This window comes from Lithobates pipiens, unplaced genomic scaffold, assembly GCF_037356315.1.
Source record: "Lithobates pipiens isolate NorthernLeopardFrog02 unplaced genomic scaffold, aLitPip1_a1.2 Scaffold_30, whole genome shotgun sequence".
NCBI classification, from domain to species: Eukaryota; Metazoa; Chordata; class Amphibia; order Anura; family Ranidae; genus Lithobates; species Lithobates pipiens.
In genome coordinates, this window is record NW_027507791.1 from 27,684,272 (window position 1) to 27,710,955 (window position 26,684).

Consider the following 26,684-nt stretch of genomic DNA (forward strand, 5'->3'; position numbering starts at 1 on the left):
ACCTCCATCCATCCATAGAGACACCTCCATATATGTATAGGAGACACCCCCATCGATAGGAGACACCTCCGTCCATCCATAGAGACACCTCCATATATGTATAGGAGACACCTCCATCTATCTATAGGAGACACCTCCATCGATAGGAGACACCTCCATCCATCCATAGAGACACCTCCATATATCTATAGAGACACCTCCATCTATCTATAGGAGACACCTCCATATATGTATAGGAGACACCCCCATCTATCTATAGAGACACCTCCATATATGTATAGGAGACACCTCCATCTATCTATAGGAGACACCTCCATATATGTATAGGAGACACCCCCATCTATCTATAGGAGACACCTCCATATATGTATAGGAGACACCCCAATCTATCTATAGAGACACCTCCATCTATCTATAGGAGACACCTCCGTCCATCCATAGAAGACACCTCCATATATGTATAGGAGACACCCCCATCTATCTATAGAGACGCCTCCATCTATCTATAGGAGACACCTCCATCAATCTATAGAAGACACCTCCATATATGTATAGGAGACACCCCCATCTATCTATAGAGACACCTCCATCTATCTATAGAGACACCTCCATCTATCTATAGGAGACACCTCCATATATCTATAGGAGACACCTCCATATATCTATAGGAGACACCCCCATCGATAGGAGACACCTCCATCCATCCATAGGAGACACCTCCATCCATCCATAGAGACACCTCCATCTATCTATAGGAGACACCTCCATATATGTATAGGAGACACCCCCATCTATCTATAGAGACACCTCCATATATGTATAGGAGACACCTCCATCTATCTATAGAGATACCTCCATCCATCCATAGAGACACCTCCATATATGTATAGGAGACACCTCCATCTATCTATAGGAGACACCTCCATCGATAGGAGACACCTCCATCCATCCATAGAGACACCTCCATATATCTATAGAGACACCTCCATCTATCTATAGAGACACCTCCATATATGTATAGGAGACACCTCCATCTATCTATAGAGACACCTCCATCTATCTATAGGAGACACCTCCATATATCTATAGAGACACCTCCATCCATCCATAGGAGACACCTCCGTCCATCTATAGGAGACACCTCCATCCATCCATAGGAGACACCTCCATCCATCCATAGAGACACCCCCATATATGTATAGGAGACACCTCCATCTATCTATAGGAGACACCTCCATCGATAGGAGACACCTCCATCCATCCATAGGAGACACCTCCATCCATCCATAGAGACACCTCCATATATCTATAGAGACACCTCCATCTATCTATAGGAGACACCTCCATATATGTATAGGAGACACCCCCATCTATCTATAGAGACACCTCCATATATGTATAGGAGACACCTCCATATATCTATAGAGACACCTCCATCCATCTATAGAAGACACCTCCATATATGTATAGGAGACACCCCCATCTATCCATAGAGACACCTCCATATATGTATAGGAGACACCCCCATCTATCTATAGAGACACCTCCATCTATCTATAGGAGACACCTCCATCTATCTATAGGAGTCACCTCCATCCATCTATAGGAGACACCTCCATATATGTATAGGAGACACCTCCATCTATCTATAGAGACACCTCCATCCATCTATAGGAGACACCTCCATATATGTATAGGAGACACCTCCGTCCATCCATAGGAGACACCTCCATATATGTATAGGAGACACCTTCATCTATCTATAGAGACACCTCCATCTATCTATAGGAGACACCTCCATCCATCTATAGGAGACACCTCCATCCATCTATAGGAGACACCTCCATATATGTATAGGAGACACCCCAATCTATCTATAGAGACACCTCCATCTATCTATAGGAGACACCTCCGTCCATCCATAGAAGACACCTCCATATATGTATAGGAGACACCCCCATCTATCTATAGAGACACCTCCATCTATCTATAGGAGACACCTCCATCAATCTATAGAAGACACCTCCATATATGTATAGGAGACACCCCCATCTATCTATAGAGACACCTCCATCTATCTATAGAGACACCTCCATCTATCGATAGGAGACACCTCCATATATCTATAGGAGACACCTCCATATATCTATAGGAGACACCCCCATCGATAGGAGACACCTCCATCCATCCATAGGAGACACCTCCATCCATCCATAGAGACACCTCCATATATGTATAGGAGACACCTCCATCTATCTATAGAGACACCTCCATATATCTATAGGAGACACCCCCATCGATAGGAGACACCTCCGTCCATCCATAGAGACACCTCCATATATGTATAGGAGACACCTCCATCTATCTATAGGAGACACCTCCATCGATAGGAGACACCTCCATCCATCCATAGAGACACCTCCATATATCTATAGAGACACCTCCATCTATCTATAGAGACACCTCCATATATGTATAGGAGACACCTCCATCTATCTATAGAGACACCTCCATCCATCCATAGAGACACCTCCATATATGTATAGGAGACACCCCCATCGATAGGAGACACCTCCGTCCATCCATAGAGACACCTCCATATATGTATAGGAGACACCTCCATCTATCTATAGGAGACACCTCCATCGATAGGAGACACCTCCATCCATCCATAGAGACACCTCCATATATCTATAGAGACACCTCCATCTATCTATAGGAGACACCTCCATATATGTATAGGAGACACCCCCATCTATCTATAGAGACACCTCCATATATGTATAGGAGACACCTCCATCTATCTATAGGAGACACCTCCATATATGTATAGGAGACACCCCCATCTATCTATAGGAGACACCTCCATATATGTATAGGAGACACCCCAATCTATCTATAGAGACACCTCCATCTATCTATAGGAGACACCTCCGTCCATCCATAGAAGACACCTCCATATATGTATAGGAGACACCCCCATCTATCTATAGAGACACCTCCATCTATCTATAGGAGACACCTCCATCAATCTATAGAAGACACCTCCATATATGTATAGGAGACACCCCCATCTATCTATAGAGACACCTCCATCTATCTATAGAGACACCTCCATCTATCTATAGGAGACACCTCCATATATCTATAGGAGACACCTCCATATATCTATAGGAGACACCCCCATCGATAGGAGACACCTCCATCCATCCATAGGAGACACCTCCATCCATCCATAGAGACACCTCCATCTATCTATAGGAGACACCTCCATATATGTATAGGAGACACCTCCATATATCTATAGAGACACCTCCATCCATCCATAGGAGACACCTCCGTTCATCTATAGGAGACACCTCCATCCATCCATAGGAGACACCTCCATCCATCCATAGAGACACCTCCATATATGTATAGGAGACACCTCCATCTATCTATAGGAGACACCTCCATCGATAGGAGACACCTCCATCCATCCATAGGAGACACCTCCATCCATCCATAGAGACACCTCCATATATCTATAGAGACACCTCCATCTATCTATAGGAGACACCTCCATATATGTATAGGAGACACCCCCATCTATCTATAGAGACACCTCCATATATGTATAGGAGACACCTCCATATATCTATAGAGACACCTCCATCCATCTATAGAAGACACCTCCATATATGTATAGGAGACACCCCCATCTATCCATAGAGACACCTCCATATATGTATAGGAGACACCCCCATCTATCTATAGAGACACCTCCATCTATCTATAGGAGACACCTCTATCTATCTATAGGAGTCACCTCCATCCATCTATAGGAGACACCTCCATATATGTATAGGAGACACCTCCATCTATCTATAGAGACACCTCCATCCATCTATAGGAGACACCTCCATATATGTATAGGAGACACCTCCGTCCATCCATAGGAGACACCTCCATATATGTATAGGAGACACCTTCATCTATCTATAGAGACACCTCCATCTATCTATAGGAGACACCTCCATCCATCTATAGGAGACACCTCCATCCATCTATAGGAGACACCTCCATATATGTATAGGAGACACCCCAATCTATCTATAGAGACACCTCCATCTATCTATAGGAGACACCTCCGTCCATCCATAGAAGACACCTCCATATATGTATAGGAGACACCCCCATCTATCTATAGAGACACCTCCATCTATCTATAGGAGACACCTCCATATATCTATAGGAGACACCTCCATATATCTATAGGAGACACCCCCATCGATAGGAGACACCTCCATCCATCCATAGGAGACACCTCCATCCATCCATAGAGACACCTCCATATATGTATAGGAGAAACCTCCATCTATCTATAGAGACACCTCCATATATCTATAGGAGACACCTCCATATATCTATAGGAGACACCCCCATCGATAGGAGACACCTCCGTCCATCCATAGAGACACCTCCATATATGTATAGGAGACACCTCCATCTATCTATAGGAGACACCTCCATCGATAGGAGACACCTCCATCCATCCATAGAGACACCTCCATATATCTATAGAGACACCTCCATCTATCTATAGAGACACCTCCATATATGTATAGGAGACACCTCCATCTATCTATAGAGACACCTCCATCCATCCATAGAGACACCTCCATATATGTATAGGAGACACCCCCATCGATAGGAGACACCTCCGTCCATCCATAGAGACACCTCCATATATGTATAGGAGACACCTCCATCTATCTATAGGAGACACCTCCATCGATAGGAGACACCTCCATCCATCCATAGAGACACCTCCATATATCTATAGAGACACCTCCATCTATCTATAGGAGACACCTCCATATATGTATAGGAGACACCTCCATCTATCTATAGGAGACACCTCCATATATGTATAGGAGACACCCCCATCTATCTATAGAGACACCTCCATATATGTATAGGAGACACCTCCATCTATCTATAGAGACACCTCCATCTATCTATAGGAGACACCTCCATATATCTATAGAGACACCTCCATCCATCCATAGGAGACACCTCCGTCCATCTATAGGAGACACCTCCATCCATCCATAGGAGACACCTCCATCCATCCATAGAGACACCTCCATATATGTATAGGAGACACCTCCATCTATCGATAGGAGACACCTCCATCCATCCATAGGAGACACCTCCATCCATCCATAGAGACACCTCCATATATCTATAGAGACACCTCCATCTATCTATAGGAGACACCTCCATATATGTATAGGAGACACCCCCATCTATCTATAGAGACACCTCCATATATGTATAGGAGACACCTCCATATATCTATAGAGACACCTCCATCCATCTATAGAAGACACCTCCATATATGTATAGGAGACACCCCCATCTATCTATAGAGACACCTCCATCTATCTATAGGAGACACCTCCATCCATCTATAGGAGACACCTCCATATATGTATAGGAGACACCCCCATCTATCTATAGAGACACCTCCATCTATCTATAGGAGACACCTCCATCCATCTATAGGAGACACCTCCATCTATCTATAGGAGACACCTCCATATATGTATAGGAGACACCCCCATCTATCTATAGAGACACCTCCATATATGTATAGGAGACACCTCCATATATCTATAGAGACACCTCCATCCATCTATAGAAGACACCTCCATATATGTATAGGAGACACCCCCATCTATCTATAGAGACACCTCCATCTATCTATAGGAGACACCTCCATCCATCTATAGGAGACACCTCCATATATGTATAGGAGACACCCCCATCTATCTATAGAGACACCTCCATCTATCTATAGGAGACACCTCCATCCATCTATAGGAGACACCTCCATCTATCTATAGGAGACACCTCCATATATGTATAGGAGACACCCCCATCTATCTATAGAGGCACCTCCATATATGTATAGGAGACACCCCCATCTATCTATAGAGACACCTCCATCTATCTATAGGAGACACCTCCATCTATCTATAGGAGACACCTCCATATATGTATAGGAGACACCTCCATCCATCCATAGAGACACCTCCATATATCTATAGGAGACACCTCCATCTATCTATAGAGACACCTCCATCCATCTATAGAGACACCTCCATATATCTATAGGAGACACCCCTATCAATAGGAGACACCTCCATCTATCTATAGAGACACCTCCATATATCTATAGAGACACCTCCATCTATCTATAGAGACACCTCCATATATCTATAGGAGACACCTCCATATATCTATAGAGACACCTCCATCCTCCAATAGGATTATTATTACATGGTGCTGAGCACAGACTGTACAATCTGCTGGGATTGGATTGTATCGGTTTTTATAAATCTAAAGGAAGGTTGTATAATGTATGGAGGCCCCCCCAGATCCATCCCCCTCCCCCGCAGTGATGGTGATTGGATGGTATGTGGTGGTGGTGGGGGGAGGGGGGTGACCAGCGGTCGGCGGTCTCTTCTCTCACGCTGCGGTTTCCTGTGATTGGTGGGAACGGCGAGGTTGGCCCGGGCGGTGGGATATCAGATTGTGGGATCTCTGTACACAGCGATGTACGGGGGATTGGATTGGACGGCGGCGGAGGGAGGGGGCGGGGTTTGGAGGACGGAGGAGTCGGGAAGCAGATGCTTCCTCTCTCACACTTCACACAATCAGCAAGATCCTGTTATTGGCGCCTCCATCGCTCACCTTCGGGGGGGGGGGTCAGAGGTCAGGGGGTCAGAGGTTGGGGGGGTTGTAGAAAGCGGGTGATCTGTGCGTCTCGGACAATCTGGGGGTGTCGCTGAGGATCGCAGGGCGGCCCCCCAATCACACCACATGCAGTCCGGTGCGGTCTTAATGCGAGTTTTTGACGCAGTCCGGTGCGTTTTTTACCCTCTTTTTTCTTAACTATAATAAGGAGATGTCTGCATTTTCTATGCATTTTGACGCGTTTTAATGCGTTTTGGTGAGTTTTTGATACGTTCCAGTGCAGGATGTCCTACTTTTTTTTTTCTGGAACCGCAACGAACGATGCCATTGAAAAACCAAATAACCGACTTTCTATGCGTTTTTAATACAGGAAAAAAAAACGCACCGGACTGAGTGTGGTGTGAACCGGCACCTACGGTTTTCCCTGCACTGGAACGTGGTAAAACGCGTAAAAAAAACGCACTGGAACGCACACACGTCTTTATTAGGGGCCTGCTCACACCATAGAAACGCAGTCCTAGATGCGTTCCCGGTGCTTTTCTGCATGTGCATTTTTGGCGCGTTTTTTGATGCATTTTTGATTCAGTCCAGTGCATTCCCCCCCCCCCCTTCTTTTTACTTAGGGCCGGTTCACACCACATGCAGTCCAGTGCATTTTTCTTTTCTGCATCAAAAACGCATAGAAAGTCAGTTATATGGTTTTGCAACGGCGTCGTTCACGCCAGCGCGTTCCTGGTTCCAGAAGAAATAAAGTGGGACACGCTGCGTTTTCCCTGCACTGGACTGGACTGGGACGCACCTAAAAGCACCAAAAAAACGCACCGGAATGCCATCATGTCCTTATTTAAAGGGCCGGATGAAATCATAAAAACGCCGTCACCGGATGCGTTCCAGGCGCTTTTCTGCAATGCGCGTTTTATGACATGTTTGTGACGCGCTCCGGTGCGTTTTTGATGCATTTTTGGTGCGTTTTTAATGCTTTTCCAGAATCTTTTTGATGCAGTCAAGTGCATTTACCCCCCCCACTTTTTTTTTTTTTACCATAACCGTAAATAAGAACATGTGCATTCCGGTGCGTTTTTGATGCTTTTTACAGAGTTCCTGGACAGTCCAGTGCAGGAAAAATTGCTGCATGTTCTATGTTTTTTTTTTTCTGGAACTGACCGCCCTGGTGTGAGCGATGCCATTGAAAACCATTTGACCGGCTTTCCATGCGTTTTCAATGCAGAAAAAAAAACGCACCGGACTGCATGTGGTGGGAACCGCCCATTAAAATGCTTTAAAAACTCACCGGAACGCACTGAAAAACTCACCAGAACGCACCAAAAAACTCACCGGAACGCACCAAAAAACTCACCGGAACGCCCCAAAAAACTCACCGGAACTCACCGAAAAACTCACCGGAACGCACCAAAAAACTCAGCAGAACGCACCAAAAAACTCACCGGAACGCACCAAAAAACTCACCGGAACGCACCAAAAAACTCAGCGGAACGCACCAAAAAACGCACCGGAACGCCCCAAAAAACTCACCGGAACGCCCCAAAAAACTCAGCGGAACGCACCAAAAAACTCAGCGGAACGCACCAAAAAACTCACCGGAACGCACCAAAAAACTCAGCGGAACGCACCAAAAAACGCACCGGAACGCCCCAAAAAACTCACCGGAACGCCCCAAAAAACTCAGCGGAACGCACCAAAAAACTCAGCGGAACGCACCAAAAAACTCACCGGAACGCACCAAAAAACTCACCGGAACGCACCAAAAAACTCAGCGGAACGCACCAAAAAAACGCACCGGAACGCCCCAAAAAACGCACCGGAACGCACCGAAAAACTCAGCGGAACGCACCAAAAAACTCAGCGGAACGCACCAAAAAACTCACCGGAACGCACCAAAAAACTCAGCGGAACGCACCAAAAAAACTCAGCGGAACGCACCAAAAAACTCAGCGGAACGCACCAAAAAAACGCACTGGAACGCCCCAAAAAACGCACCGGAACGCACCGCAAAAACTCAGCGGAACGCACCAAAAAACTCAGCAGAACGCACCAAAAAACGCACCGGAACGCCCCAAAAAACGCACCGGACCGCCCGTGTTCTTATTTAATTTTTAGGGTCAATTCACACCACATGCAGTCCAGTGCGTTTCTTTTTTTTCTGCATCAAAAACGCATTGAAAGTAGGTTATATGGTTTTCAATGACATCGCTCACATCGGTGCTCTCCAGTTCCATAAAATAAAGTAGAACGTGTTGCATTTTTTTTTTTTGCACTGGACTGTCCTGGAAACGCTGTAAAACGCATCAAAAACGCACCGGAACGCACCTAAATTCACACAAATACGCACTGCAACACACTTGTCCTTATTTAAGGTGAAGGGGCAGATCACACCATTGAAATGCAGTCCGGGTGCTTTTCTGCATGCCTGTTTTTCATGCATTTTTCATGCGTTTTTGGTGCATTTTTGATGCAGTCCAGCGCTTATTCCCCCCCCCTCCCCCCTCTTCTTTTTTCTTAACCTTAAATAAGGAGAAGTGTGCTGCAGTGCGTTTTGTGGTGCGTTTAGGTGCGTCCCCTGTGCATTTCTGATGCGTTTTACAGCGTTCCAGGACAGTCCCAATGCAGAAAAAATGCGGCACGCTCTACTTTTTTTTTTTTTTTCTGGAACTGACCGCACTGGTGTGAGCGATGAAAAACCACGTGACCGACTTTCAATGCGTTTTTGATGCAGAAAAAAAATAAAACGCACCGGACTGCATGTGGTGTGAACCGGCCCTGGGGGGGGGGGGGGGGGAAGAGCGCCGGACTGCATGAAAACGCACAGAAAACGCAGCGCATGTAGACAAGCACCCGGAACGGATCCTGATTGCGTTTCTCTGCTGTGAACCGGCCCCAACGTTAAGGGGAAAAAATGCATCGCACTGCATCAAAAACGCACCAAAAATCGCGCGTGCAAAAAAAAAAAGCATCTATAGCGCACCCGGACTGCGTTTCTCTGGTGTGAAGCGGCCCTAAACACGGACATGTGTGCATTCCGCTGCGTTTTAAATGTGTCCCGGTACAAAGTCCAGTGCAGGAAAAAACGCAGCGTGTTCCGCTTTATTTTCTGGAACCGGAACGCGCCGGTGCAAAACCCATAGAACCAACTTTCCGATGCGTTTTTGTTGCAGAAAATGGGGGGGAGCTCCCTGGAATGTATAAATATAGCAGCGGACTGCGTTGAGGTGTGAGCGCGTCCTGAACGCTCTGCGTTTTTCCTCGGGTTGGGGGGCCTTTCCACTACGGAGACCCCATAAGTCGCACGATGCAGAGAGCCGATCCGACATCACACCCTTCTGGATGGAAGTCGCATGAAACGCATCGCAGGAACCTCCTCTGAGTCGCACGGAGGGGAACCAATGGAAGGGGGCGGGGCGACTCGTCACGTGACTTCTTTATGTGTCTGGAAGTCGCAGTCGTGGAGGCGGAGCCTTGGTTCCCGTTCTGCCACTTCACAGCTGTGCGATTTCACGGCGGCCCCTTTTCCTTCACACGTCTCCCGCGACTTGAGGGGACTGTCGAGTCGCACTGACAAGCCACACCCCCCCCCCCCCGTGATGTCACGAGTGCCGTTCACATCTCCGCACTACTCTAATGCGATTCGGGGGTCCGCAGATCTCCGGACTCACACCGGCTTTGCTGCAAGTCGCAGTGAAAATGGCGGCCCGGGTCGTGTGATTTCTTCCCGCGTCTCCGGTGAAGTCACACGCAATGTCCCCGCCCCTTTTCAGACACGCAGAGATGTGTTTCTATAGGTGGGAAGGTGTGACCCCACTTCCTGTGTCATTATTATGTGTGTTTGGGGGACATAGTGCTAACCCCGCCCCCTGCCCCTCCCTGTATATGGGCGGGGCCACTCCGAGGTGCTCACGTGACACAACACGGCTGCTTTCAAGATTCAACATCCAAACAGTCAGACGGATTTCTGAATCGTGTGGTTGGCGATATAATCTCCGTTTAGTGGTAAAAATAAGTGTAAAATGTCAGACTCCGTTGGGTGTAACAAGATGTCCGCTCCGCGACTTCAGAACTTAGCCTTACTGTGGGCGAGTGCGGGGTGTACCAAGATGGCCATGCCGGAACGTCACTTCCGTTGTACTTTCTGATGGGTAGCTTCCTCTCACACACCGGAAGCGAGGCTCGGAGACCGGAAGTGGATGTGGTGGGTGAGTGATGTGGCGGGAGAGGCTCTTCTATGGGGGGTACAGAGGGGGGGGGGATCAGTGTGACCCCCATAGAGGAGGAGAGAGGAGACTATTACATTACATGGGGAGGAGGGGAGTCTGGGGGGCCTGAGGTGATCTATGTAGGGGGAGAGGATATGGAAACATGGTGTCACCAGAACAGGAAGTGAGAGGAAATGCTCCAATACAAGGAGACCGGACTCTCCTCCCACTTCCTGTTGTGTCCCCGGGACACGAAGTGACGGGAGATCTCCCCAGCGGGGACACCGAGGTGTCTGTGTGTTCTGCCCATAAACTTCTATTAGGAGCTTCGCTTTCCGACAACTCCAGAGATTTCAGGGAAAATGCAGCGCGGCCGCCAAGGAAGCAGGCCCGACGGAAACGCTGCACAACCTGACAGGGAAACACGGACCGACAGATGGAAACAGGGCATAGGCTGACAGGGAAACGCGTCACGGGCCAACAGGGAAACGCAACGCGTCACAGACCGACAGGGAAACGCAACGCGTCACGGGCCGACAGGGAAACGCAACGCGTCACGGGCCGACAGGGAAACGCAACGCGTCACGGGCCGACAGGGAAACGCAACGCGTCACGGTCCGACAGGGAAACGCAACGCGTCACGGTCCGACAGGGAAACGCAACGCGTCACGGTCCGACAGGGAAACGCAACGCGTCACGGTCCGACAGGGAAACGCAACGCGTCACGGTCCGACAGGGAAACGCAACGCGTCACGGTCCGACAGGGAAACGCAACGCGTCACGGTCCGACAGGGAAACGCAACGCGTCACGGTCCGACAGGGAAACGCAACGCGTCACGGTCCGACAGGGAAACGCAACGCGTCACAGGCCAACAGGGAAACGGGGCACGGGCCGACAGGGAAACGCAACGCGCCACAGTCCGTCAGGGAAACGCGCCACGGTCCGACAGGGAAACGCGCCACGGTCCGTCAGGGAAACGCGTCACGGGCCAACAGGGAAACGGGGCACATCCCACCAGGGAAACGCAATGTGCCACGGGCCGCCAGGGGAAGCGCAGCCCGACGGAAACGCTGCACAACCTGACAGGGAAACACGGACCGACAGATGGAAACAGGGCACCTGCTGACAGGGAAACACAACGCGTCACGGGCCGACAGGGAAACGCGTCACGGGCCGACAGGGAAACGCGTCACGGTCCGACAGGGAAACGCGTCACGGTCCGACAGGGAAACGGGTCACGGTCCGACAGGGAAACGCAACGCGTCACGGTCCGACAGGGAAACGCAACGCGTCACGGTCCGACAGGGAAACGCAACGCGTCACGGTCCGACAGGGAAACGCAACGCGTCACGGTCCGACAGGGAAACGCAACGCGTCACGGTCCGACAGGGAAACGGGTCACGGTCCGACAGGGAAACGCAACGCGTCACGGTCCGACAGGGAAACGCAACGCGTCACGGTCCGACAGGGAAACGCAACGCGTCACGGTCCGACAGGGAAACGCGTCACGGTCCGACAGGGAAACGGGTCACGGTCCGACAGGGAAACGCAACGCGTCACGGTCCGACAGGGAAACGCAACGCGTCACGGTCCGACAGGGAAACGCAACGCGCAACGGGCCGACAGGGAAACGGGTCACGGTCCGACAGGGAAACGGGTCACGGTCCGACAGGGAAACGCAACGCGTCACGGTCCGACAGGGAAACGCAACGCGTCACGGTCCGACAGGGAAACGCAACGCGTCACGGTCCGACAGGGAAACGCAACGCGTCACGGGCCGACAGGGAAACGCGCAACGGGCCGTCAGGGAAACGCAACGCGTCACGGTCCGACAGGGAAACACAACGCGTCACGGTCCGACAGGGAAACGCAACGCGTCACGGTCCGACAGGGAAACGCAACGCGTCACCGTCCGACAGGGAAACGCAACGCGTCACGGGCCGACAGGGAAACGGGGCACGGCCCGACGGAAACGCAATGCGTCACGGGCCGACAGGGAAACGCGCAACGGGCCGACAGGGAAACGCAACGCGCCACGGGCCGACAGGGTAACGCGCCACGGGCCGACAGGGAAACGCGTCACGGTCCGACAGGGAAACGCGTCACGGTCCGACAGGGAAACGCGTCACGGTCCGACAGGGAAACGCGTCACGGTCCGACAGGGAAACGCGTCACGGTCCGACAGGGAAACGCGTCACGGTCCGACAGGGAAACGCGTCACGGGGGCCGACAGGGAAACACAACGCATCACGGGCCGACAGGGAAACACAACGCGTCACGGTCCGACAGGGAAACGAGTCACGGTCCGACAGGGAAACGAGTCACGGTCCGACAGGGAAACGCGTCACGGTCCGACAGGGAAACGCGTCACTGTCCCACAGGGAAACGCGTCACGGTCCGACAGGGAAACGCGTCACGGTCCGACAGGGAAACGCGTCACGGGGGCCGGCAGGGAAACCGCATCACGGGCCGACAGGGAAACGCGTCACGGTCCGACAGGGAAACACAACGCGTCACGGGCCGACAAAAACGCAACGCGTCACAGCCCGACAGGGAAACGCGTCACGGGCCGACAGGGAAACGTAACGCGCCACGGGCCGACAGGGAAACGTAACGCGCCACGGGCCGACAGGGAAACGTAACGCGCCACGGGCCGACAGGGAAACGCAACGCGTCACAGCCCGACAGGGAAACGCAACGCGTCACGGGCCGACAGGGCAACGCGTCACGGCCCGACAGGGAAAGGCAACGCGTCACAGCCCAACAGGGAAACGCAACGCGTCACAGCCCGACAGGGAAATGCAACGCGTCACGGGCCAACAGAAACGGGGCACGGCCCGACAGGGAAACGCAACGCGTCATGGGCCGACATGGAAACGGGGTACATCCCGACAGACAGAAATGGCACGGGATGACAGGGAGACTTGGCATTGCCCAACAGGGAAACAGCGTGACACAACCTGATAGGGAAGCACGGCCCGAAAGGGAAGTACGGCTGTCAGGGAAACTAGGCAACCCGTGACAGGGTTTTTTGGGATATGGGGGTACACAGGGGGAGGGGGGTTATAGGGATATGGGGGGTTATAAGGATAACACGGGGAGGGATTATAGGGGGATATGGGGGTACACAGGGGAGGTTGCACATGGAGATCCTTTATTGACCCCGCCCCCTTCTCTCCACAGCTGCAGACATGACAAAGTTGGTGCAGTGGCTGCTGGGATTGATCCTGCTGGGCGGAGCCTGGGCAACGCTGACCTTTGACCTGCTGGGTCTGGATCCGCCCCGAGCCTGCTGGGAGGTGGTGTGGCCCCTCCCTGTCTACCTCCTGGTGGCCTTCGGCTGTTACTCCCTGGCGACTATCGGCTACCGCCTGGCCACCTTCAACGACTGCGAGGACGCCGCCCACCAGCTGCAGGATCAGATCCGCCAGGCCAAGAGGGAGCTCAGCCAAAGGGGGATGAGCTTCTGAGACGGGGCGGAGCCATCACCACACTGTACAGTGACCAACCTTGGGGGCGGAGCCATCACCACACTGTACAGTGACCAACCGTGGGGGCGGAGCCATCACCACACTGTACAGTGACCAACCGTGGGGGCGGAGCCATCACCACACTGTACAGTGACCAACCGTGGGGGCGGAGCCATCACCACACTGTACAGGGACCAACCTTGGGGGCGGAGCCATCACCACACTGTACAGTGACCAACCGTGGGGGCGGAGCCATCACCACACTGTACAGGGACTTATGTTAAGGGTGGAATCTTTACCAGACCACCCAGGGACCAACCTTATGGGCGGAGCTTCCACATTGTTACTGACATGAACGCTGTCTCATTGGTCATGTGGACAGACCAGGGGGCGGAGTCCTGATCCTTAACTGTGTCCAATCACTGTATTGACCGCCTTCTCTGCCACACCCCCTCCATACAATGTGACTGGGAGAGGCTTTCATGTGAACACACCCACTTCCTGTGGGTGGATGTCATGTGACCAGATGTGATCCAATAATAAAGAGGTGAAGTACAAAACTGAGGTGTCTTTTGTTGTTGTCAGCAGCATTGGGGACCCCCCCTCCCCCAATACTGTCCTGTGATTGGTGTGTCTGTGTATTTATATATTGGGGGGGTTTCCTTGTGGGTAATGGGCCCCGGTAGGTCATATCTGGGGGCCCCACACCAGGTAGGTGGTACATGTGTGTGATGTACGGGGGACACGTGCGACTGTCAGCACCTCCTACCCAGAATCCTCCAGGGCCCCGCAGGGCAGCGCTGGATCCAAGATTCAGTCACCACGCAAGCGGGAACACGTCTGTAATCCGTCATCCCCTCCCCCGCTGCCAAGCTTCATCTACCCACATCGCCAGTGCCAACCCCTCCCCCCTCTGCTAGGAGCACCCAGGGAGCAAAACATGTACACTCCACCCAACACTGACAGATCATCCCGGGTCTGTACGCCCGCTGTGCCCATTATGAGGGGTTCCCACCATCCCTGTGCTGAGTTCCCGGGTCTGTACACCCGCTGTGCCCATTATGAGGGGTTCCCACCATCCCTGTGCCGAGTTCCCGGGTCTGTACACCCGCTGTGCCCATTATGAGGGGTTCCCACCATCCCTGTGCCGAGTTCCCGGGTCTGTGCACCCGCTGTGCCCATTATGAGGGGTTCCCACCATCCCTGTGCTGAGTTCCCGGGTCTGTACACCCGCTGTGCCCATTATGAGGGGTTCCCACCATCCCTGTGCTGAGTTCCCGGGTCTGTACACCCGCTGTGCCCATTATGAGGGGTTCCCACCATCCCTGTGCTGAGTTCCCGGGTCTGTACGCCCGCTGTGCCCATTATGAGGGGTTCCCACCATCCCTGTGCTGAGTTCCCGGGTCTGTACACCCGCTGTGCCCATTATGAGGGGTTCCCACCATCCCTGTGCCGAGTTCCCGGGTCTGTACACCCGCTGTGCCCATTATGAGGGGTTCCCACCATCCCTGTGCTGAGTTCCCGGGTCTGTACACCCGCTGTGCCCATTATGAGGGGTTCCCACCATCCCTGTGCTGAGTTCCCGGGTCTGTACACCCGCTGTGCCCATTATGAGGGGTTCCCACCATCCCTGTGCTGAGTTCCCGGGTCTGTACCCCCGCTGTGCCCATTATGAGGGGTTCCCACCATCCCTGTGCTGAGTTCCCGGGTCTGTACACCCGCTGTGCCCATTATGAGGGGTTCCCACCATCCCTGTGCTAAGTTCCCAGGTCTGTACCCCCGCTGTGCCCATTATGAGGGGTTCCCACCATCCCTGTGCCGAGTTCCCGGGTCTGTACACCCGCTGTGCCCATTATGAGGGGTTCCCACCATCCCTGTGCTGAGTTCCCGGGTCTGTACCCCCGCTGTGCCCATTATGAGGGGTTCCCACCATCCCTGTGCCGAGTTCCCGGGTCTGTACACCCGCTGTGCCCATTATGAGGGGTTCCCACCATCCCTGTGCTAAGTTCCCGGGCCTGTACACCCGCTGTGCCCATTATGAGGGGTTCCCACCATCTCTGTGCTGAGTTCCCGGGTCTGTACCCCCGCTGTGCCGAGTTCCCGGGTCTGTACACCCGCTGTGCCCATTATGAGGGGTTCTCACCATCCCTGTGCTGAGTTCCCGGGTCTGTACACCCGTTGTGCCCATTATGAGGGGTTCCCACCATCCCTGTGCTGAGTTCCCGGGTCTGTACCCCCGCTGTGCCCATTATGAGGGGTTCCCACCATCCCTGTGCTGAGTTCCCGGGTCTGTACACCCGTTGTGCCCATTATGAGGGGTTCCCACCATCCCTGTGCTGAGTTCCCGGGTCTGTACCCCCGCTGTGCCCATTATGAGGGCTGCCCCCCATCCCTGTGCTGAGTTCCCGGGTCTGTACACCCGCTGTGCCCATTATGAGGGGTTCCCACCATCCCTGTGCTGAGTTCCCGGGTCTGTACACCCGCTGTGCCCATTATGAGGGGTTCCCACCATCCCTGTGCTAAGTTCCCGGGTCTGTGCCCATTATGAGGGGTTCCCACCATCCCTGTGCTGAGTTCCGGGGTCTGTACACCCGCTGTGCCCATTATGAGGGGTTCCCACCATCCCTGTGCTGAGTTCCCGGGTCTGTACACCCGCTGTGCCCATTATGAGGGGTTCCCACCATCCCTGTGCTAAGTTCCCGGGTCTGTGCCCATTATGAGGGGTTCCCACCATCCCTGTGCTGAGTTCCGGGGTCTGTACACCCGCTGTGCCCATTATGAGGGGTTCCCACCATCCCTGTGCTGAGTTCCCGGGTCTGTACACCCGCTGTGCCCATTATGAGGGGTTCCCACCATCCCTCTGCTGAGTTCCCGGGTCTGTACACCCGCTGTGCCCATTATGAGGGGTTCCCACCATCCCTGTGCTGAGTTCCCGGGTCTGTATACCCGCTGTGCCCATTATGAGGGGTTCCCACCATCCCTGTGCCGAGTTCCCGGGTCTGTACACCCGCTGTGCCCATTATGAGGGGTTCCCACCATCCCTGTGCCGAGTTCCCGGGTCTGTACGCCCGCTGTGCCCATTATGAGGGGTTCCCACCATCCCTGTGCTGAGTTCCCGGGTCTGTACGCCCGCTGTGCCCATTATGAGGGGTTCCCACCATCCCTGTGCCGAGTTCCCGGGTCTGTACGCCCGCTGTGCCCATTATGAGGGGTTCCCACCATCCCTGTGCCGAGTTCCCGGGTCTGTACGCCCGCTGTGCCCATTATGAGGGGTTCCCACCATCCCTGTGCTGAGTTCCCGGGTCTGTACGCCCGCTGTGCCCATTATGAGGGGTTCCCACCATCCCTGTGCTGAGTTCCCGGGTCTGTACACCCGTTGTGCCCATTATGAGGGGTTCCCACCATCCCTGTGCTGAGTTCCTGGGTCTGTACCCCCGCTGTGCCCATTATGAGGGCTGCCCCCCATCCCTGTGCTGAGTTCCCGGGTCTGTACACCCGCTGTGCCCATTATGAGGGGTTCCCACCATCCCTGTGCTGAGTTCCCGGGTCTGTACACCCGCTGTGCCCATTATGAGGGGTTCCCACCATCCCTGTGCTAAGTTCCCGGGTCTGTGCCCATTATGAGGGGTTCCCACCATCCCTGTGCTGAGTTCCCGGGTCTGTACACCCGCTGTGCCCATTATGAGGGGTTCCCACCATCCCTGTGCTGAGTTCCCGGGTCTGTACGCCCGCTGTGCCCATTATGAGGGGTTCCCACCATCCCTGTGCTGAGTTCCCGGGTCTGTACACCCGCTGTGCCCATTATGAGGGGTTCCCACCATCCCTGTGCTGAGTTCCCGGGTCTGTACGCCCGCTGTGCCCATTATGAGGGGTTCCCACCATCCCTCTGCTGAGTTCCCGGGTCTGTACACCCGCTGTGCCAATTATGAGGGGTTCCCACCATCCCTGTGCTGAGTTCCCGGGTCTGTATACCCGCTGTGCCCATTATGAGGGGTTCCCACCATCCCTGTGCTGAGTTCCCGGGTCTGTACACCCGCTGTGCCCATTATGAGGGGTTCCCACCATCCCTGTGCTAAGTTCCCGGGCCTGTACACCCGCTGTGCCCATTATGAGGGGTTCCCACCATCCCTGTGCTGAGTTCCCGGGTCTGTATACCCGCTGTGCCCATTATGAGGGGTTCCCACCATCCCTGTGCTGAGTTCCCGGGTCTGTACACCCGCTGTGCCCATTATGAGGGGTTCTCACCATCCCTGTGCTGAGTTCCCGGGTCTGTACACCCGTTGTGCCCATTATGAGGGGTTCCCACCATCCCTGTGCTGAGTTCCCGGGTCTGTACACCCGCTGTGCCCATTATGAGGGGTTCCCACCATCCCTGTGCTGAGTTCCCGGGTCTGTGCCCATTATGAGGGGTTCCCACCATCCCTGTGCCGAGTTCCCGGGTCTGTACACCCGCTGTGCCCATTATGAGGGGTTCCCACCATCCCTGTGCTGAGTTCCCGGGTCTGTATACCCGCTGTGCCCATTATGAGGGGTTCCCACCATCCCTGTGCTGAGTTCCCGGGTCTGTACACCCGCTGTGCCCATTATGAGGGGTTCCCACCATCCCTGTGCCGAGTTCCCGGGTCTGTACGCCCGCTGTGCCCATTATGAGGGGTTCCCACCATCCCTGTGCTGAGTTCCCGGGTCTGTACACCCGCTGTGCCCATTATGAGGGGTTCCCACCATCCCTGTGCTGAGTTCCCGGGTCTGTATACCCGCTGTGCCCATTATGAGGGGTTCCCACCATCCCTGTGCTAAGTTCCCGGGTCTGTACACCCGCTGTGCCCATTATGAGGGGTTCCCACCATCCCTGTGCTGAGTTCCCGGGTCTGTACACCCGCTGTGCCCATTATGAGGGGTTCCCACCATCCCTGTGCTGAGTTCCCGGGTCTGTACACCCGCTGTGCCCATTATGAGGGGTTCCCACCATCCCTGTGCTGAGTTCCCGGGTCTGTGCCCATTATGAGGGGTTCCCACCATCCCTGTGCTAAGTTCCCGGGTCTGTACACCCGCTGTGCCCATTATGAGGGGTTCCCACCATCCCTGTGCCGAGTTCCCAGGTCTGTACACCCGCTGTGCCCATTATGAGGGGTTCCCACCATCCCTGTGCTGAGTTCCCAGGTCTGTACACCCGCTGTGCCCATTATGAGGGGTTCCCACCATCCCTGTGCCGAGTTCCCGGGTCTGTACACCCGCTGTGCCCATTATGAGGGGTTCCCACCATCCCTGTGCTGAGTTCCCAGGTCTGTACACCCGCTGTGCCCATTATGAGGGGTTCCCACCATCCCTGTGCCGAGTTCCCGGGTCTGTACACCCGCTGTGCCCATTATGAGGGCTGCCCCCCATCCCTGTGCTGAGTTCCCGGGTCTGTACACCCGCTGTGCCCATTATGAGGAGTTCCCACCATCCCTGTGCTGAGTTCCCGGGTCTGTACACCCGCTGTGCCCATTATGAGGGGTTCCCACCATCCCTGTGCCGAGTTCCCGGGTCTGTACACCCGCTGTGCCCATTATGAGGGGTTCCCACCATCCCTGTGCTGAGTTCCCGGGTCTGTACACCCGCTGTGCCCATTATGAGGGGTTCCCACCATCCCTGTGCTGAGTTCCCGGGTCTGTACACTCGCTGTGCCCATTATGAGGGGTTCTCACCATCCCTGTGCTGAGTTCCCGGGTCTGTACACCCGCTGTGCCCATTATGAGGGGTTCCCACCATCCCTGTGCTGAGTTCCCGGGTCTGTACACCCGCTGTGCCCATTATGAGGGGTTCTCACCATCCCTGTGCTGAGTTCCTGGGTCTGTACACCCGCTGTGCCCATTATGAGGGGTTCCCACCATCCCTGTGCTGAGTTCCCGGGTCTGTACACCCGCTGTGCCCATTATGAGGGGTTCCCACCATCCCTGTGCTGAGTTCCCGGGTCTGTACACTCGCTGTGCCCATTATGAGAGGCTCTCATCATCCCTGTGCTGAGTTCCCGGGTCTGTACACCCGCTGTGCCCATTATGAGGGGTTCCCACCATCCCTGTGCTGAGTTCCCGGGTCTGTACACTCGCTGTGCCCATTATGAGGGGTTCCCACCATCCCTGTGCCGAGTTCCTGGGTCTGTACACCCGCTGTGCCCATTATGAGGGGTCCCCACCATCCCTGTGCTGAGTTCCCGGGTCTGTACACCCGCTGTGCCCATTATGAGGGGTTCCCACCATCCCTGTGCTGAGTTCCCGGGTCTGTACACCCGCTGTGCCCATTATGAGGGGTTCTCACCATCCCTGTGCTGAGTTCCCGGGTCTGTACACCCGCTGTGCCCATTATGAGGGGTTCCCACCATCCCTGTGCCCATTATGAGGGGGTTCCCTTCCTTGGGGGGAGGAGCAGACTGATGACATCATCTCTGCAGGGGGCGGCTCCTGTTCCGGGATTGGTGGAGTGCGGAGGGGTTGATGGGCGGAGTCATACACGGGACACGGGTGTGGAAAACATAAATGATTTATTATAAAATAACTGTAGAAAGATTTTGGCACTTTGGTGATTTCCCCCCACCGATCGTCCCGTGTTCCCCTCCCCCCACCATCAGATTGTACAATCAATAAGAAAAGGCAGCCATGACAGTTGGTGTGTCGGGTAAAGAGGTCCTGTCACCAGAAGAGGCACCGACTGTTCTCAGAGGTCAGATACAAGAGGGTCAGCAGATCAAACAAACGCTCTCCACCCATTGGTTGGGGCACTACAGACTGAATGAAATGTCTCCGCCCACCTCAGAGCCCTGGGGGCAGTTGGAATAATTCATAGGGGTAGGAGCAGGTCCCCCGTGTGATGGGGGGCGTGTCCTATTCTGTGCGCAGAGTGGGCATCTTGTCCCCTGTGTGATGGGGGCGTGTCCCATGCTGTGCGCACAGAGCGGGGCCCTCGTCTCCCCTGTGATGGGGCGTGTCTCATGCTGTGCGCACAGAGCGGGCCCCTCCATCTCCCGCGTGATGGGGCGTGTCCTATTATATGTGCAGAGCGGGCCCCTCGTCCCCCGTGTGATGGGGCGTCTCATGCTGTGCGCACAGAGCGGGGCCCTCGTCCCCCGTGTGATGGGGCGTGTCCTATTCTGTGCGCAGAGCGGGCCCCTCGTCCCCGTGTGATGGGGCGTGTCCCATGCTGTGCGCACAGAGCGGGCCCCTCGTCCCCGTGTGATGGGGCGTGTCCCATGCTGTGCGCAGAGCGGGCCCCTCGTCCCCGTGTGATGGGGCGTGTCCCATGCTGTGCGCACAGAGCGGGGCCCCTCGTCCCCCGTGTGATAGGGTGTGTCTCATGCTGTGCGCACAGAGCGGGCCCCTCATCTCCCGTGTGATGGGGCGTGTCTCATGCTGTGCGCACAGAGCGGGGCCCTCGTCTCCCGTGTGATGGGGCGTGTCTCATGATGTGCGCACAGAGTGGGCCCCTCGTCTCCCGTGTGATGGGGCGTGTCTCATGCTGTGCGCACAGAGCGGGGCCCTCGTCTCCCGTGTGATGGGGCGTGTCCCATGCTGTGCGCACAGAGCGGGGCCCTCGTCTCCCGTGTGATGGGGCGTGTCTCATGCTGTGCGCACAGAGCGGGGCCCTCGTCTCCCGTGTGATGGGGCGTGTCCCATGCTGTGCGCACAGACCGGACCCCTCGTCTCCCGTGTGATGGGGCGTGTCTCATGCTGTGCGCACAGAGCGGGGCCCTCGTCTCCCGTGTGATGGGGCGTGTCCTATTATATGTGCAGAGCGGGCCCCTCGTCCCCCGTGTGATGGGGCGTCTCATGCTGTGCGCACAGAGCGGGGCCCTCGTCCCCCGTGTGATGGGGCGTGTCCTATTCTGTGCGCAGAGCGGGCCCCTCGTCCCCGTGTGATGGGGCGTGTCCCATGCTGTGCGCACAGAGCGGGCCCCTCGTCCCCGTGTGATGGGGCGTGTCCCATGCTGTGCGCAGAGCGGGCCCCTCGTCCCCGTGTGATGGGGCGTGTCCCATGCTGTGCGCACAGAGCGGGGCCCCTCGTCCCCCGTGTGATAGGGTGTGTCTCATGCTGTGCGCACAGAGCGGGCCCCTCATCTCCCGTGTGATGGGGCGTGTCTCATGCTGTGCGCACAGAGCGGGGCCCTCGTCTCCCGTGTGATGGGGCGTGTCTCATGATGTGCGCACAGAGTGGGCCCCTCGTCTCCCGTGTGATGGGGCGTGTCTCATGCTGTGCGCACAGAGCGGGGCCCTCGTCTCCCGTGTGATGGGGCGTGTCCCATGCTGTGCGCACAGAGCGGGGCCCTCGTCTCCCGTGTGATGGGGCGTGTCTCATGCTGTGCGCACAGAGCGGGGCCCTCGTCTCCCGTGTGATGGGGCGTGTCCCATGCTGTGCGCACAGACCGGACCCCTCGTCTCCCGTGTGATGGGGCGTGTCTCATGCTGTGCGCACAGAGCGGGGCCCTCGTCTCCCGTGTGATGGGGCGTCTCATGATGTGCGCACAGAGCGGGGCCCCTCATCTCCCGTGTGATGGGGCGTGTCTCATGCTGTGCGCACAGAGCGGGGCCCTTGTCTCCCGTGTGATGGGGCGTGTCCCATGCTGTGCGCACAGAGCGGGGCCCTCGTCTCCCGTGTGATGGGGCGTGTCTCATGCTGTGCGCACAGAGCGGGGCCCTCGTCTCCCGTGTGATGGGGCGTGTCCCATGCTGTGCGCACAGACCGGACCCCTCGTCTCCCGTGTGATGGGGCGTGTCCTATTCTGTGTGCAGAGCGGGCCCCTCGTCCCCTGTGTGATGAGGCGTGTCTCATGCTGTGCGCACAGAGCGGGGCCCCTGTTTTCCATATGACGGGGTTTGTTGTTCCACTGCTCAGATTTGCGTACAATGAACTGTCCGGGTCCCAATGACAGCCAGTCCCCATCTCTCTGCACTCTGTGTGTTTCCTGGCGGGGGAGGGGAGGGGGGCTCCGTCTGTTTGTGTAGCTGTTCTGCTCCCCTCCTGACTCAGCCGCTATTGAAGTGCTGAGTGGCCCCGGGCGGGGTCAGAGGGGGGCCGCACAATGGAAACCGCTGCCTCAGCGCAAATCCCCTCCCTGAGATCAACGCCCCGCTAATCCCCCTCCGCCTGACAGGTCCTCTTTACCTCGGAAAGTAATAACATAGTGCATAGAGCCCCCGGGCCCCCACAGGAGCCCGGGCCCCCACCTTGACAGCCCCAAGTCCCCAGAAGAGTTAGAGCCCCGCCTTCATAGCCCCGGGCCCCCCAGAAGAGTTAGAGCCCCGCCTTCATAGCCCCGGGCCCCCCAGAAGAGTTAGAGCCCCGCCTTCATCGCCCCGGGCCCCCCCAGAAGAGTTAGAGCCCCGCCTTCATCGCCCCGGGCCCCCCAGAAGAGTTAGAGCCCCGCCTTCATAGCCCCGGGCCCCCCAGAAGAGTTAGAGCCCCCCCTTCATAGCCCCGGGCCCCCCAGAAGAGTTAGAGCCCCGCCTTCATAGCCCCGGGCCCCCCAGAAGAGTTAGAGCCCCGCCTTCATAGCCCCGGGCCCCCCAGAAGAGTTAGAGCCCCACCTTCATAGCCCCGGGGCCCCCCAGAAGAGTTAGAGCCCCACCTTCATAGCCCCGGGCCCCCCAGAAGAGTTAGAGCCCCACCTTCATAGCCCCGGGCCCCCCAGAAGAGTTAGAGCCCCACCTTCATAGCCCCGGGCCCCCCAGAAGAGTTAGAGCCCAGCCTACATAGTCCCGGGCCCCCCCAGAAGAGTTAGAGCCCAGCCTACATAGCCCCAGGCCCCCCAGAAGAGTTAGAGCCCCACCTTGATCGCCCGGGCCCCCCAGAAGAGTTAGAGCCCCCACCTTTATATCCCTGGGCCCCCAGAAGAGTTAGAGCCCCACCTTGATAGCCCCGGGCCCCCAGAAGAGTTAGAGCCCAGCCTTCATAGCCCCGGGCCCCCCAGAAGAGTTAGAGCCCCGCCTTCATAGCCCCGGGCCCCCCAGAAGAGTTAGAGCCCCGCCTTCATAGCCCCGGGCCCCCCAGAAGAGTTAGAGCCCCGCCTTCATAGCCCCGGGCCCCCCAGAAGAGTTAGAGCCCCACTTCATAGCCCCGGGCCCCCCAGAAGAGTTAGAGCCCCGCCTTCATAGCCCCCGGCCCCCCAGAAGAGTTAGAGCCCCACCTTCATAGCCCCGGGCCCCCCAGAAGAGTTAGGAGCCCCACCTTCATAGCCCCGGGCCCCCCAGAAGAGTTAGAGCCCCACCTTCATAGCCCCGGGCCCCCCAGAAGAGTTAGAGCCCAGCCTACATAGTCCCGGGCCCCCCAGAAGAGTTAGAGCCCAGCCTACATAGCCCCAGGCCCCCCAGAAGAGTTAGAGCCCCACCTTGATCGCCCGGGCCCCCCAGAAGAGTTAGAGCCCCCACCTTTATATCCCTGGGCCCCCAGAAGAGTTAGAGCCCCACCTTCATAGCCCCGGGCCCCCCAGAAGAGTTAGAGCCCCACCTTCATAGCCCCGGGCCCCCCAGAAGAGTTAGAGCCCCGCCTTCATAGCCCCGGGCCCCCCAGAAGAGTTAGAGCCCCGCCTTCATAGCCCCGGGCCCCCCAGAAGAGTTAGAGCCCCACCTTCATAGCCCCGGGCCCCCCAGAAGAGTTAGAGCCCCACCTTCATAGCCCCGGGCCCCCCAGAAGAGTTAGAGCCCCACCTTCATAGCCCCGGGCCCCCCAGAAGAGTTAAGCCCAGCCTACATAGTCCCGGGCCCCCCAGAAGAGTTAGAGCCCAGCCTACATAGCCCCAGGCCCCCCAGAAGAGTTAGAGCCCCACCTTGATCGCCCGGGCCCCCCAGAAGAGTTAGAGCCCCCACCTTTATATCCCTGGGCCCCCAGAAGAGTTAGAGCCCCACCTTGATAGCCCCGGGCCCCCAGAAGAGTTTAGAGCCCAGCCTTCATAGCCCCGGGCCCCCCAGAAGAGTTATTGTATCGCCTTGACAGCTGCAGGCCTCAGAAGAGTCAGGGCTCCGGGGCCCCCATAGAAGTTTCAGTATATCCCAGAATAAAGTGCGTCAGCGCGGTCAGGTCCAGGCACTTGGTCGGGCGGCGCGCCGCGTTGCGTCATCACATGGGCAGGTGGCGGTAGAGCGGTTGCTCCTGTGAGTAGCGCCAGAACAGCCAGATCCTCAGCAGGCTGGTGACTATCCCGGGGAAGTTGGGAACCTGCAGGACAGAGATGACAGAGATGACGTCACATCCACCCCTCCCCCACACACAGACAGACACACGGGTGGCGTCACGCACCATGATGTAGTAGTCGCCGAGCTGCATTCCGTACAGCACCCAGGAGGAGGAGGTCAGGACGGTGGTGATGGTCAGCGGCATGGACAGGCACTTGGTGGATTTGGTTCGGATGATCTCAGCCTGGAGGTGGAGCAGAAGAGAGATGATTGGATATCAGGATAAAACGATGCTCCGCCCCTTACTTACACCCCCAATCAAAATTACCTCAGTGTTCTAGCCACACCCACTGATGGGGGGGGGGGGGGCTGCACCACTTGCCAGCAGCCTTGGGATCTCACCGGCCTCCGGTGCCAGAACCAAGCGCCTTCAAAAGGGGCGGGGTCTGTGTTCTGGATGAGGACCACTCATTGGTCACCTGGGAGCGGGAGGCGGGGAAATCCCTGGGCACAGTGTTGGCTCCCTCTAGCTGTACCCCCTCCCCCATGGTGGCCAGTGTGCTCCGGGGGTCCCAGCTCCGCCCACTACAGGGAGGCCACTTACCAGGTCGGCCAGCGGAGATAAGTACATGCTGATGGTGAAGACGCTGCAGAAGAGGCCCAGCTGGTTCAGGCGGACGCCGACGTCGGGGGTCCACAGGTAGAAGTAGGCGAACCCCAAAACCAGAACTACCAATGCCAGGAGGACCTGAGAGAGGGGGCGGCGCTGCGGAGGACAAGACAGCGGTCAGAGGGGAGTGCGACAACACGAGGGAGACTCCGACACCGAGGACGGGGGTCATACCTTCTCCGGGGAGTAGAAGATGAAGGCCGCCATGTAGAGCGTCTGCAGGGAGGCCCCGATGGAGTTCACCGTCATCAGAGTCCCATCCCCCTTCAGGTATCCGTAATACAACCAGCCCAGGTTACTGCAAGAGAGGAACTCCGCTCACAACGCTGGCCCACAATCCTCTGCTCTTTGCGCCCTCCCCCACTGACCCACAATCCCCCGCTCACTGTGCCCTCCCCCGCTCACACTGCGCCCTCCCCCGCTCACACTGCGCCCTCCCCCACTGACCCA

At 55.9% G+C, this 26,684-nt stretch overlaps 2 protein-coding genes across 2 annotated transcripts; one reads left to right on the forward strand and one right to left on the reverse strand.

Moving 5' to 3' along the window:
• The first annotated feature begins 10,821 nt into the window (after window positions 1-10,821).
• On the forward strand, window positions 10,822-14,983 carry DPM3 (dolichyl-phosphate mannosyltransferase subunit 3, regulatory). Its single transcript, XM_077463821.1, has 2 exons — window positions 10,822-10,952; window positions 14,137-14,983. The coding sequence occupies exons 1-2, from the start codon at window positions 10,892-10,894 to the stop codon at window positions 14,421-14,423; spliced, it is 348 nt and encodes a 115-aa protein (XP_077319947.1). The 5' UTR covers window positions 10,822-10,891; the 3' UTR covers window positions 14,424-14,983.
• A 10,169-nt stretch (window positions 14,984-25,152) lies between these two features.
• On the reverse strand, window positions 25,153-26,532 carry SLC50A1 (solute carrier family 50 member 1; the record flags this gene model as incomplete). Its single annotated transcript, XM_077463819.1, is given in 4 exon segments — window positions 25,153-25,607; window positions 25,689-25,808; window positions 26,169-26,330; window positions 26,409-26,532. Coding segments are annotated over 4 exon segments (505 nt in total), but the record flags the coding sequence as incomplete, so codon positions are not given.
• Window positions 26,533-26,684: the final 152 nt, after the last annotated feature.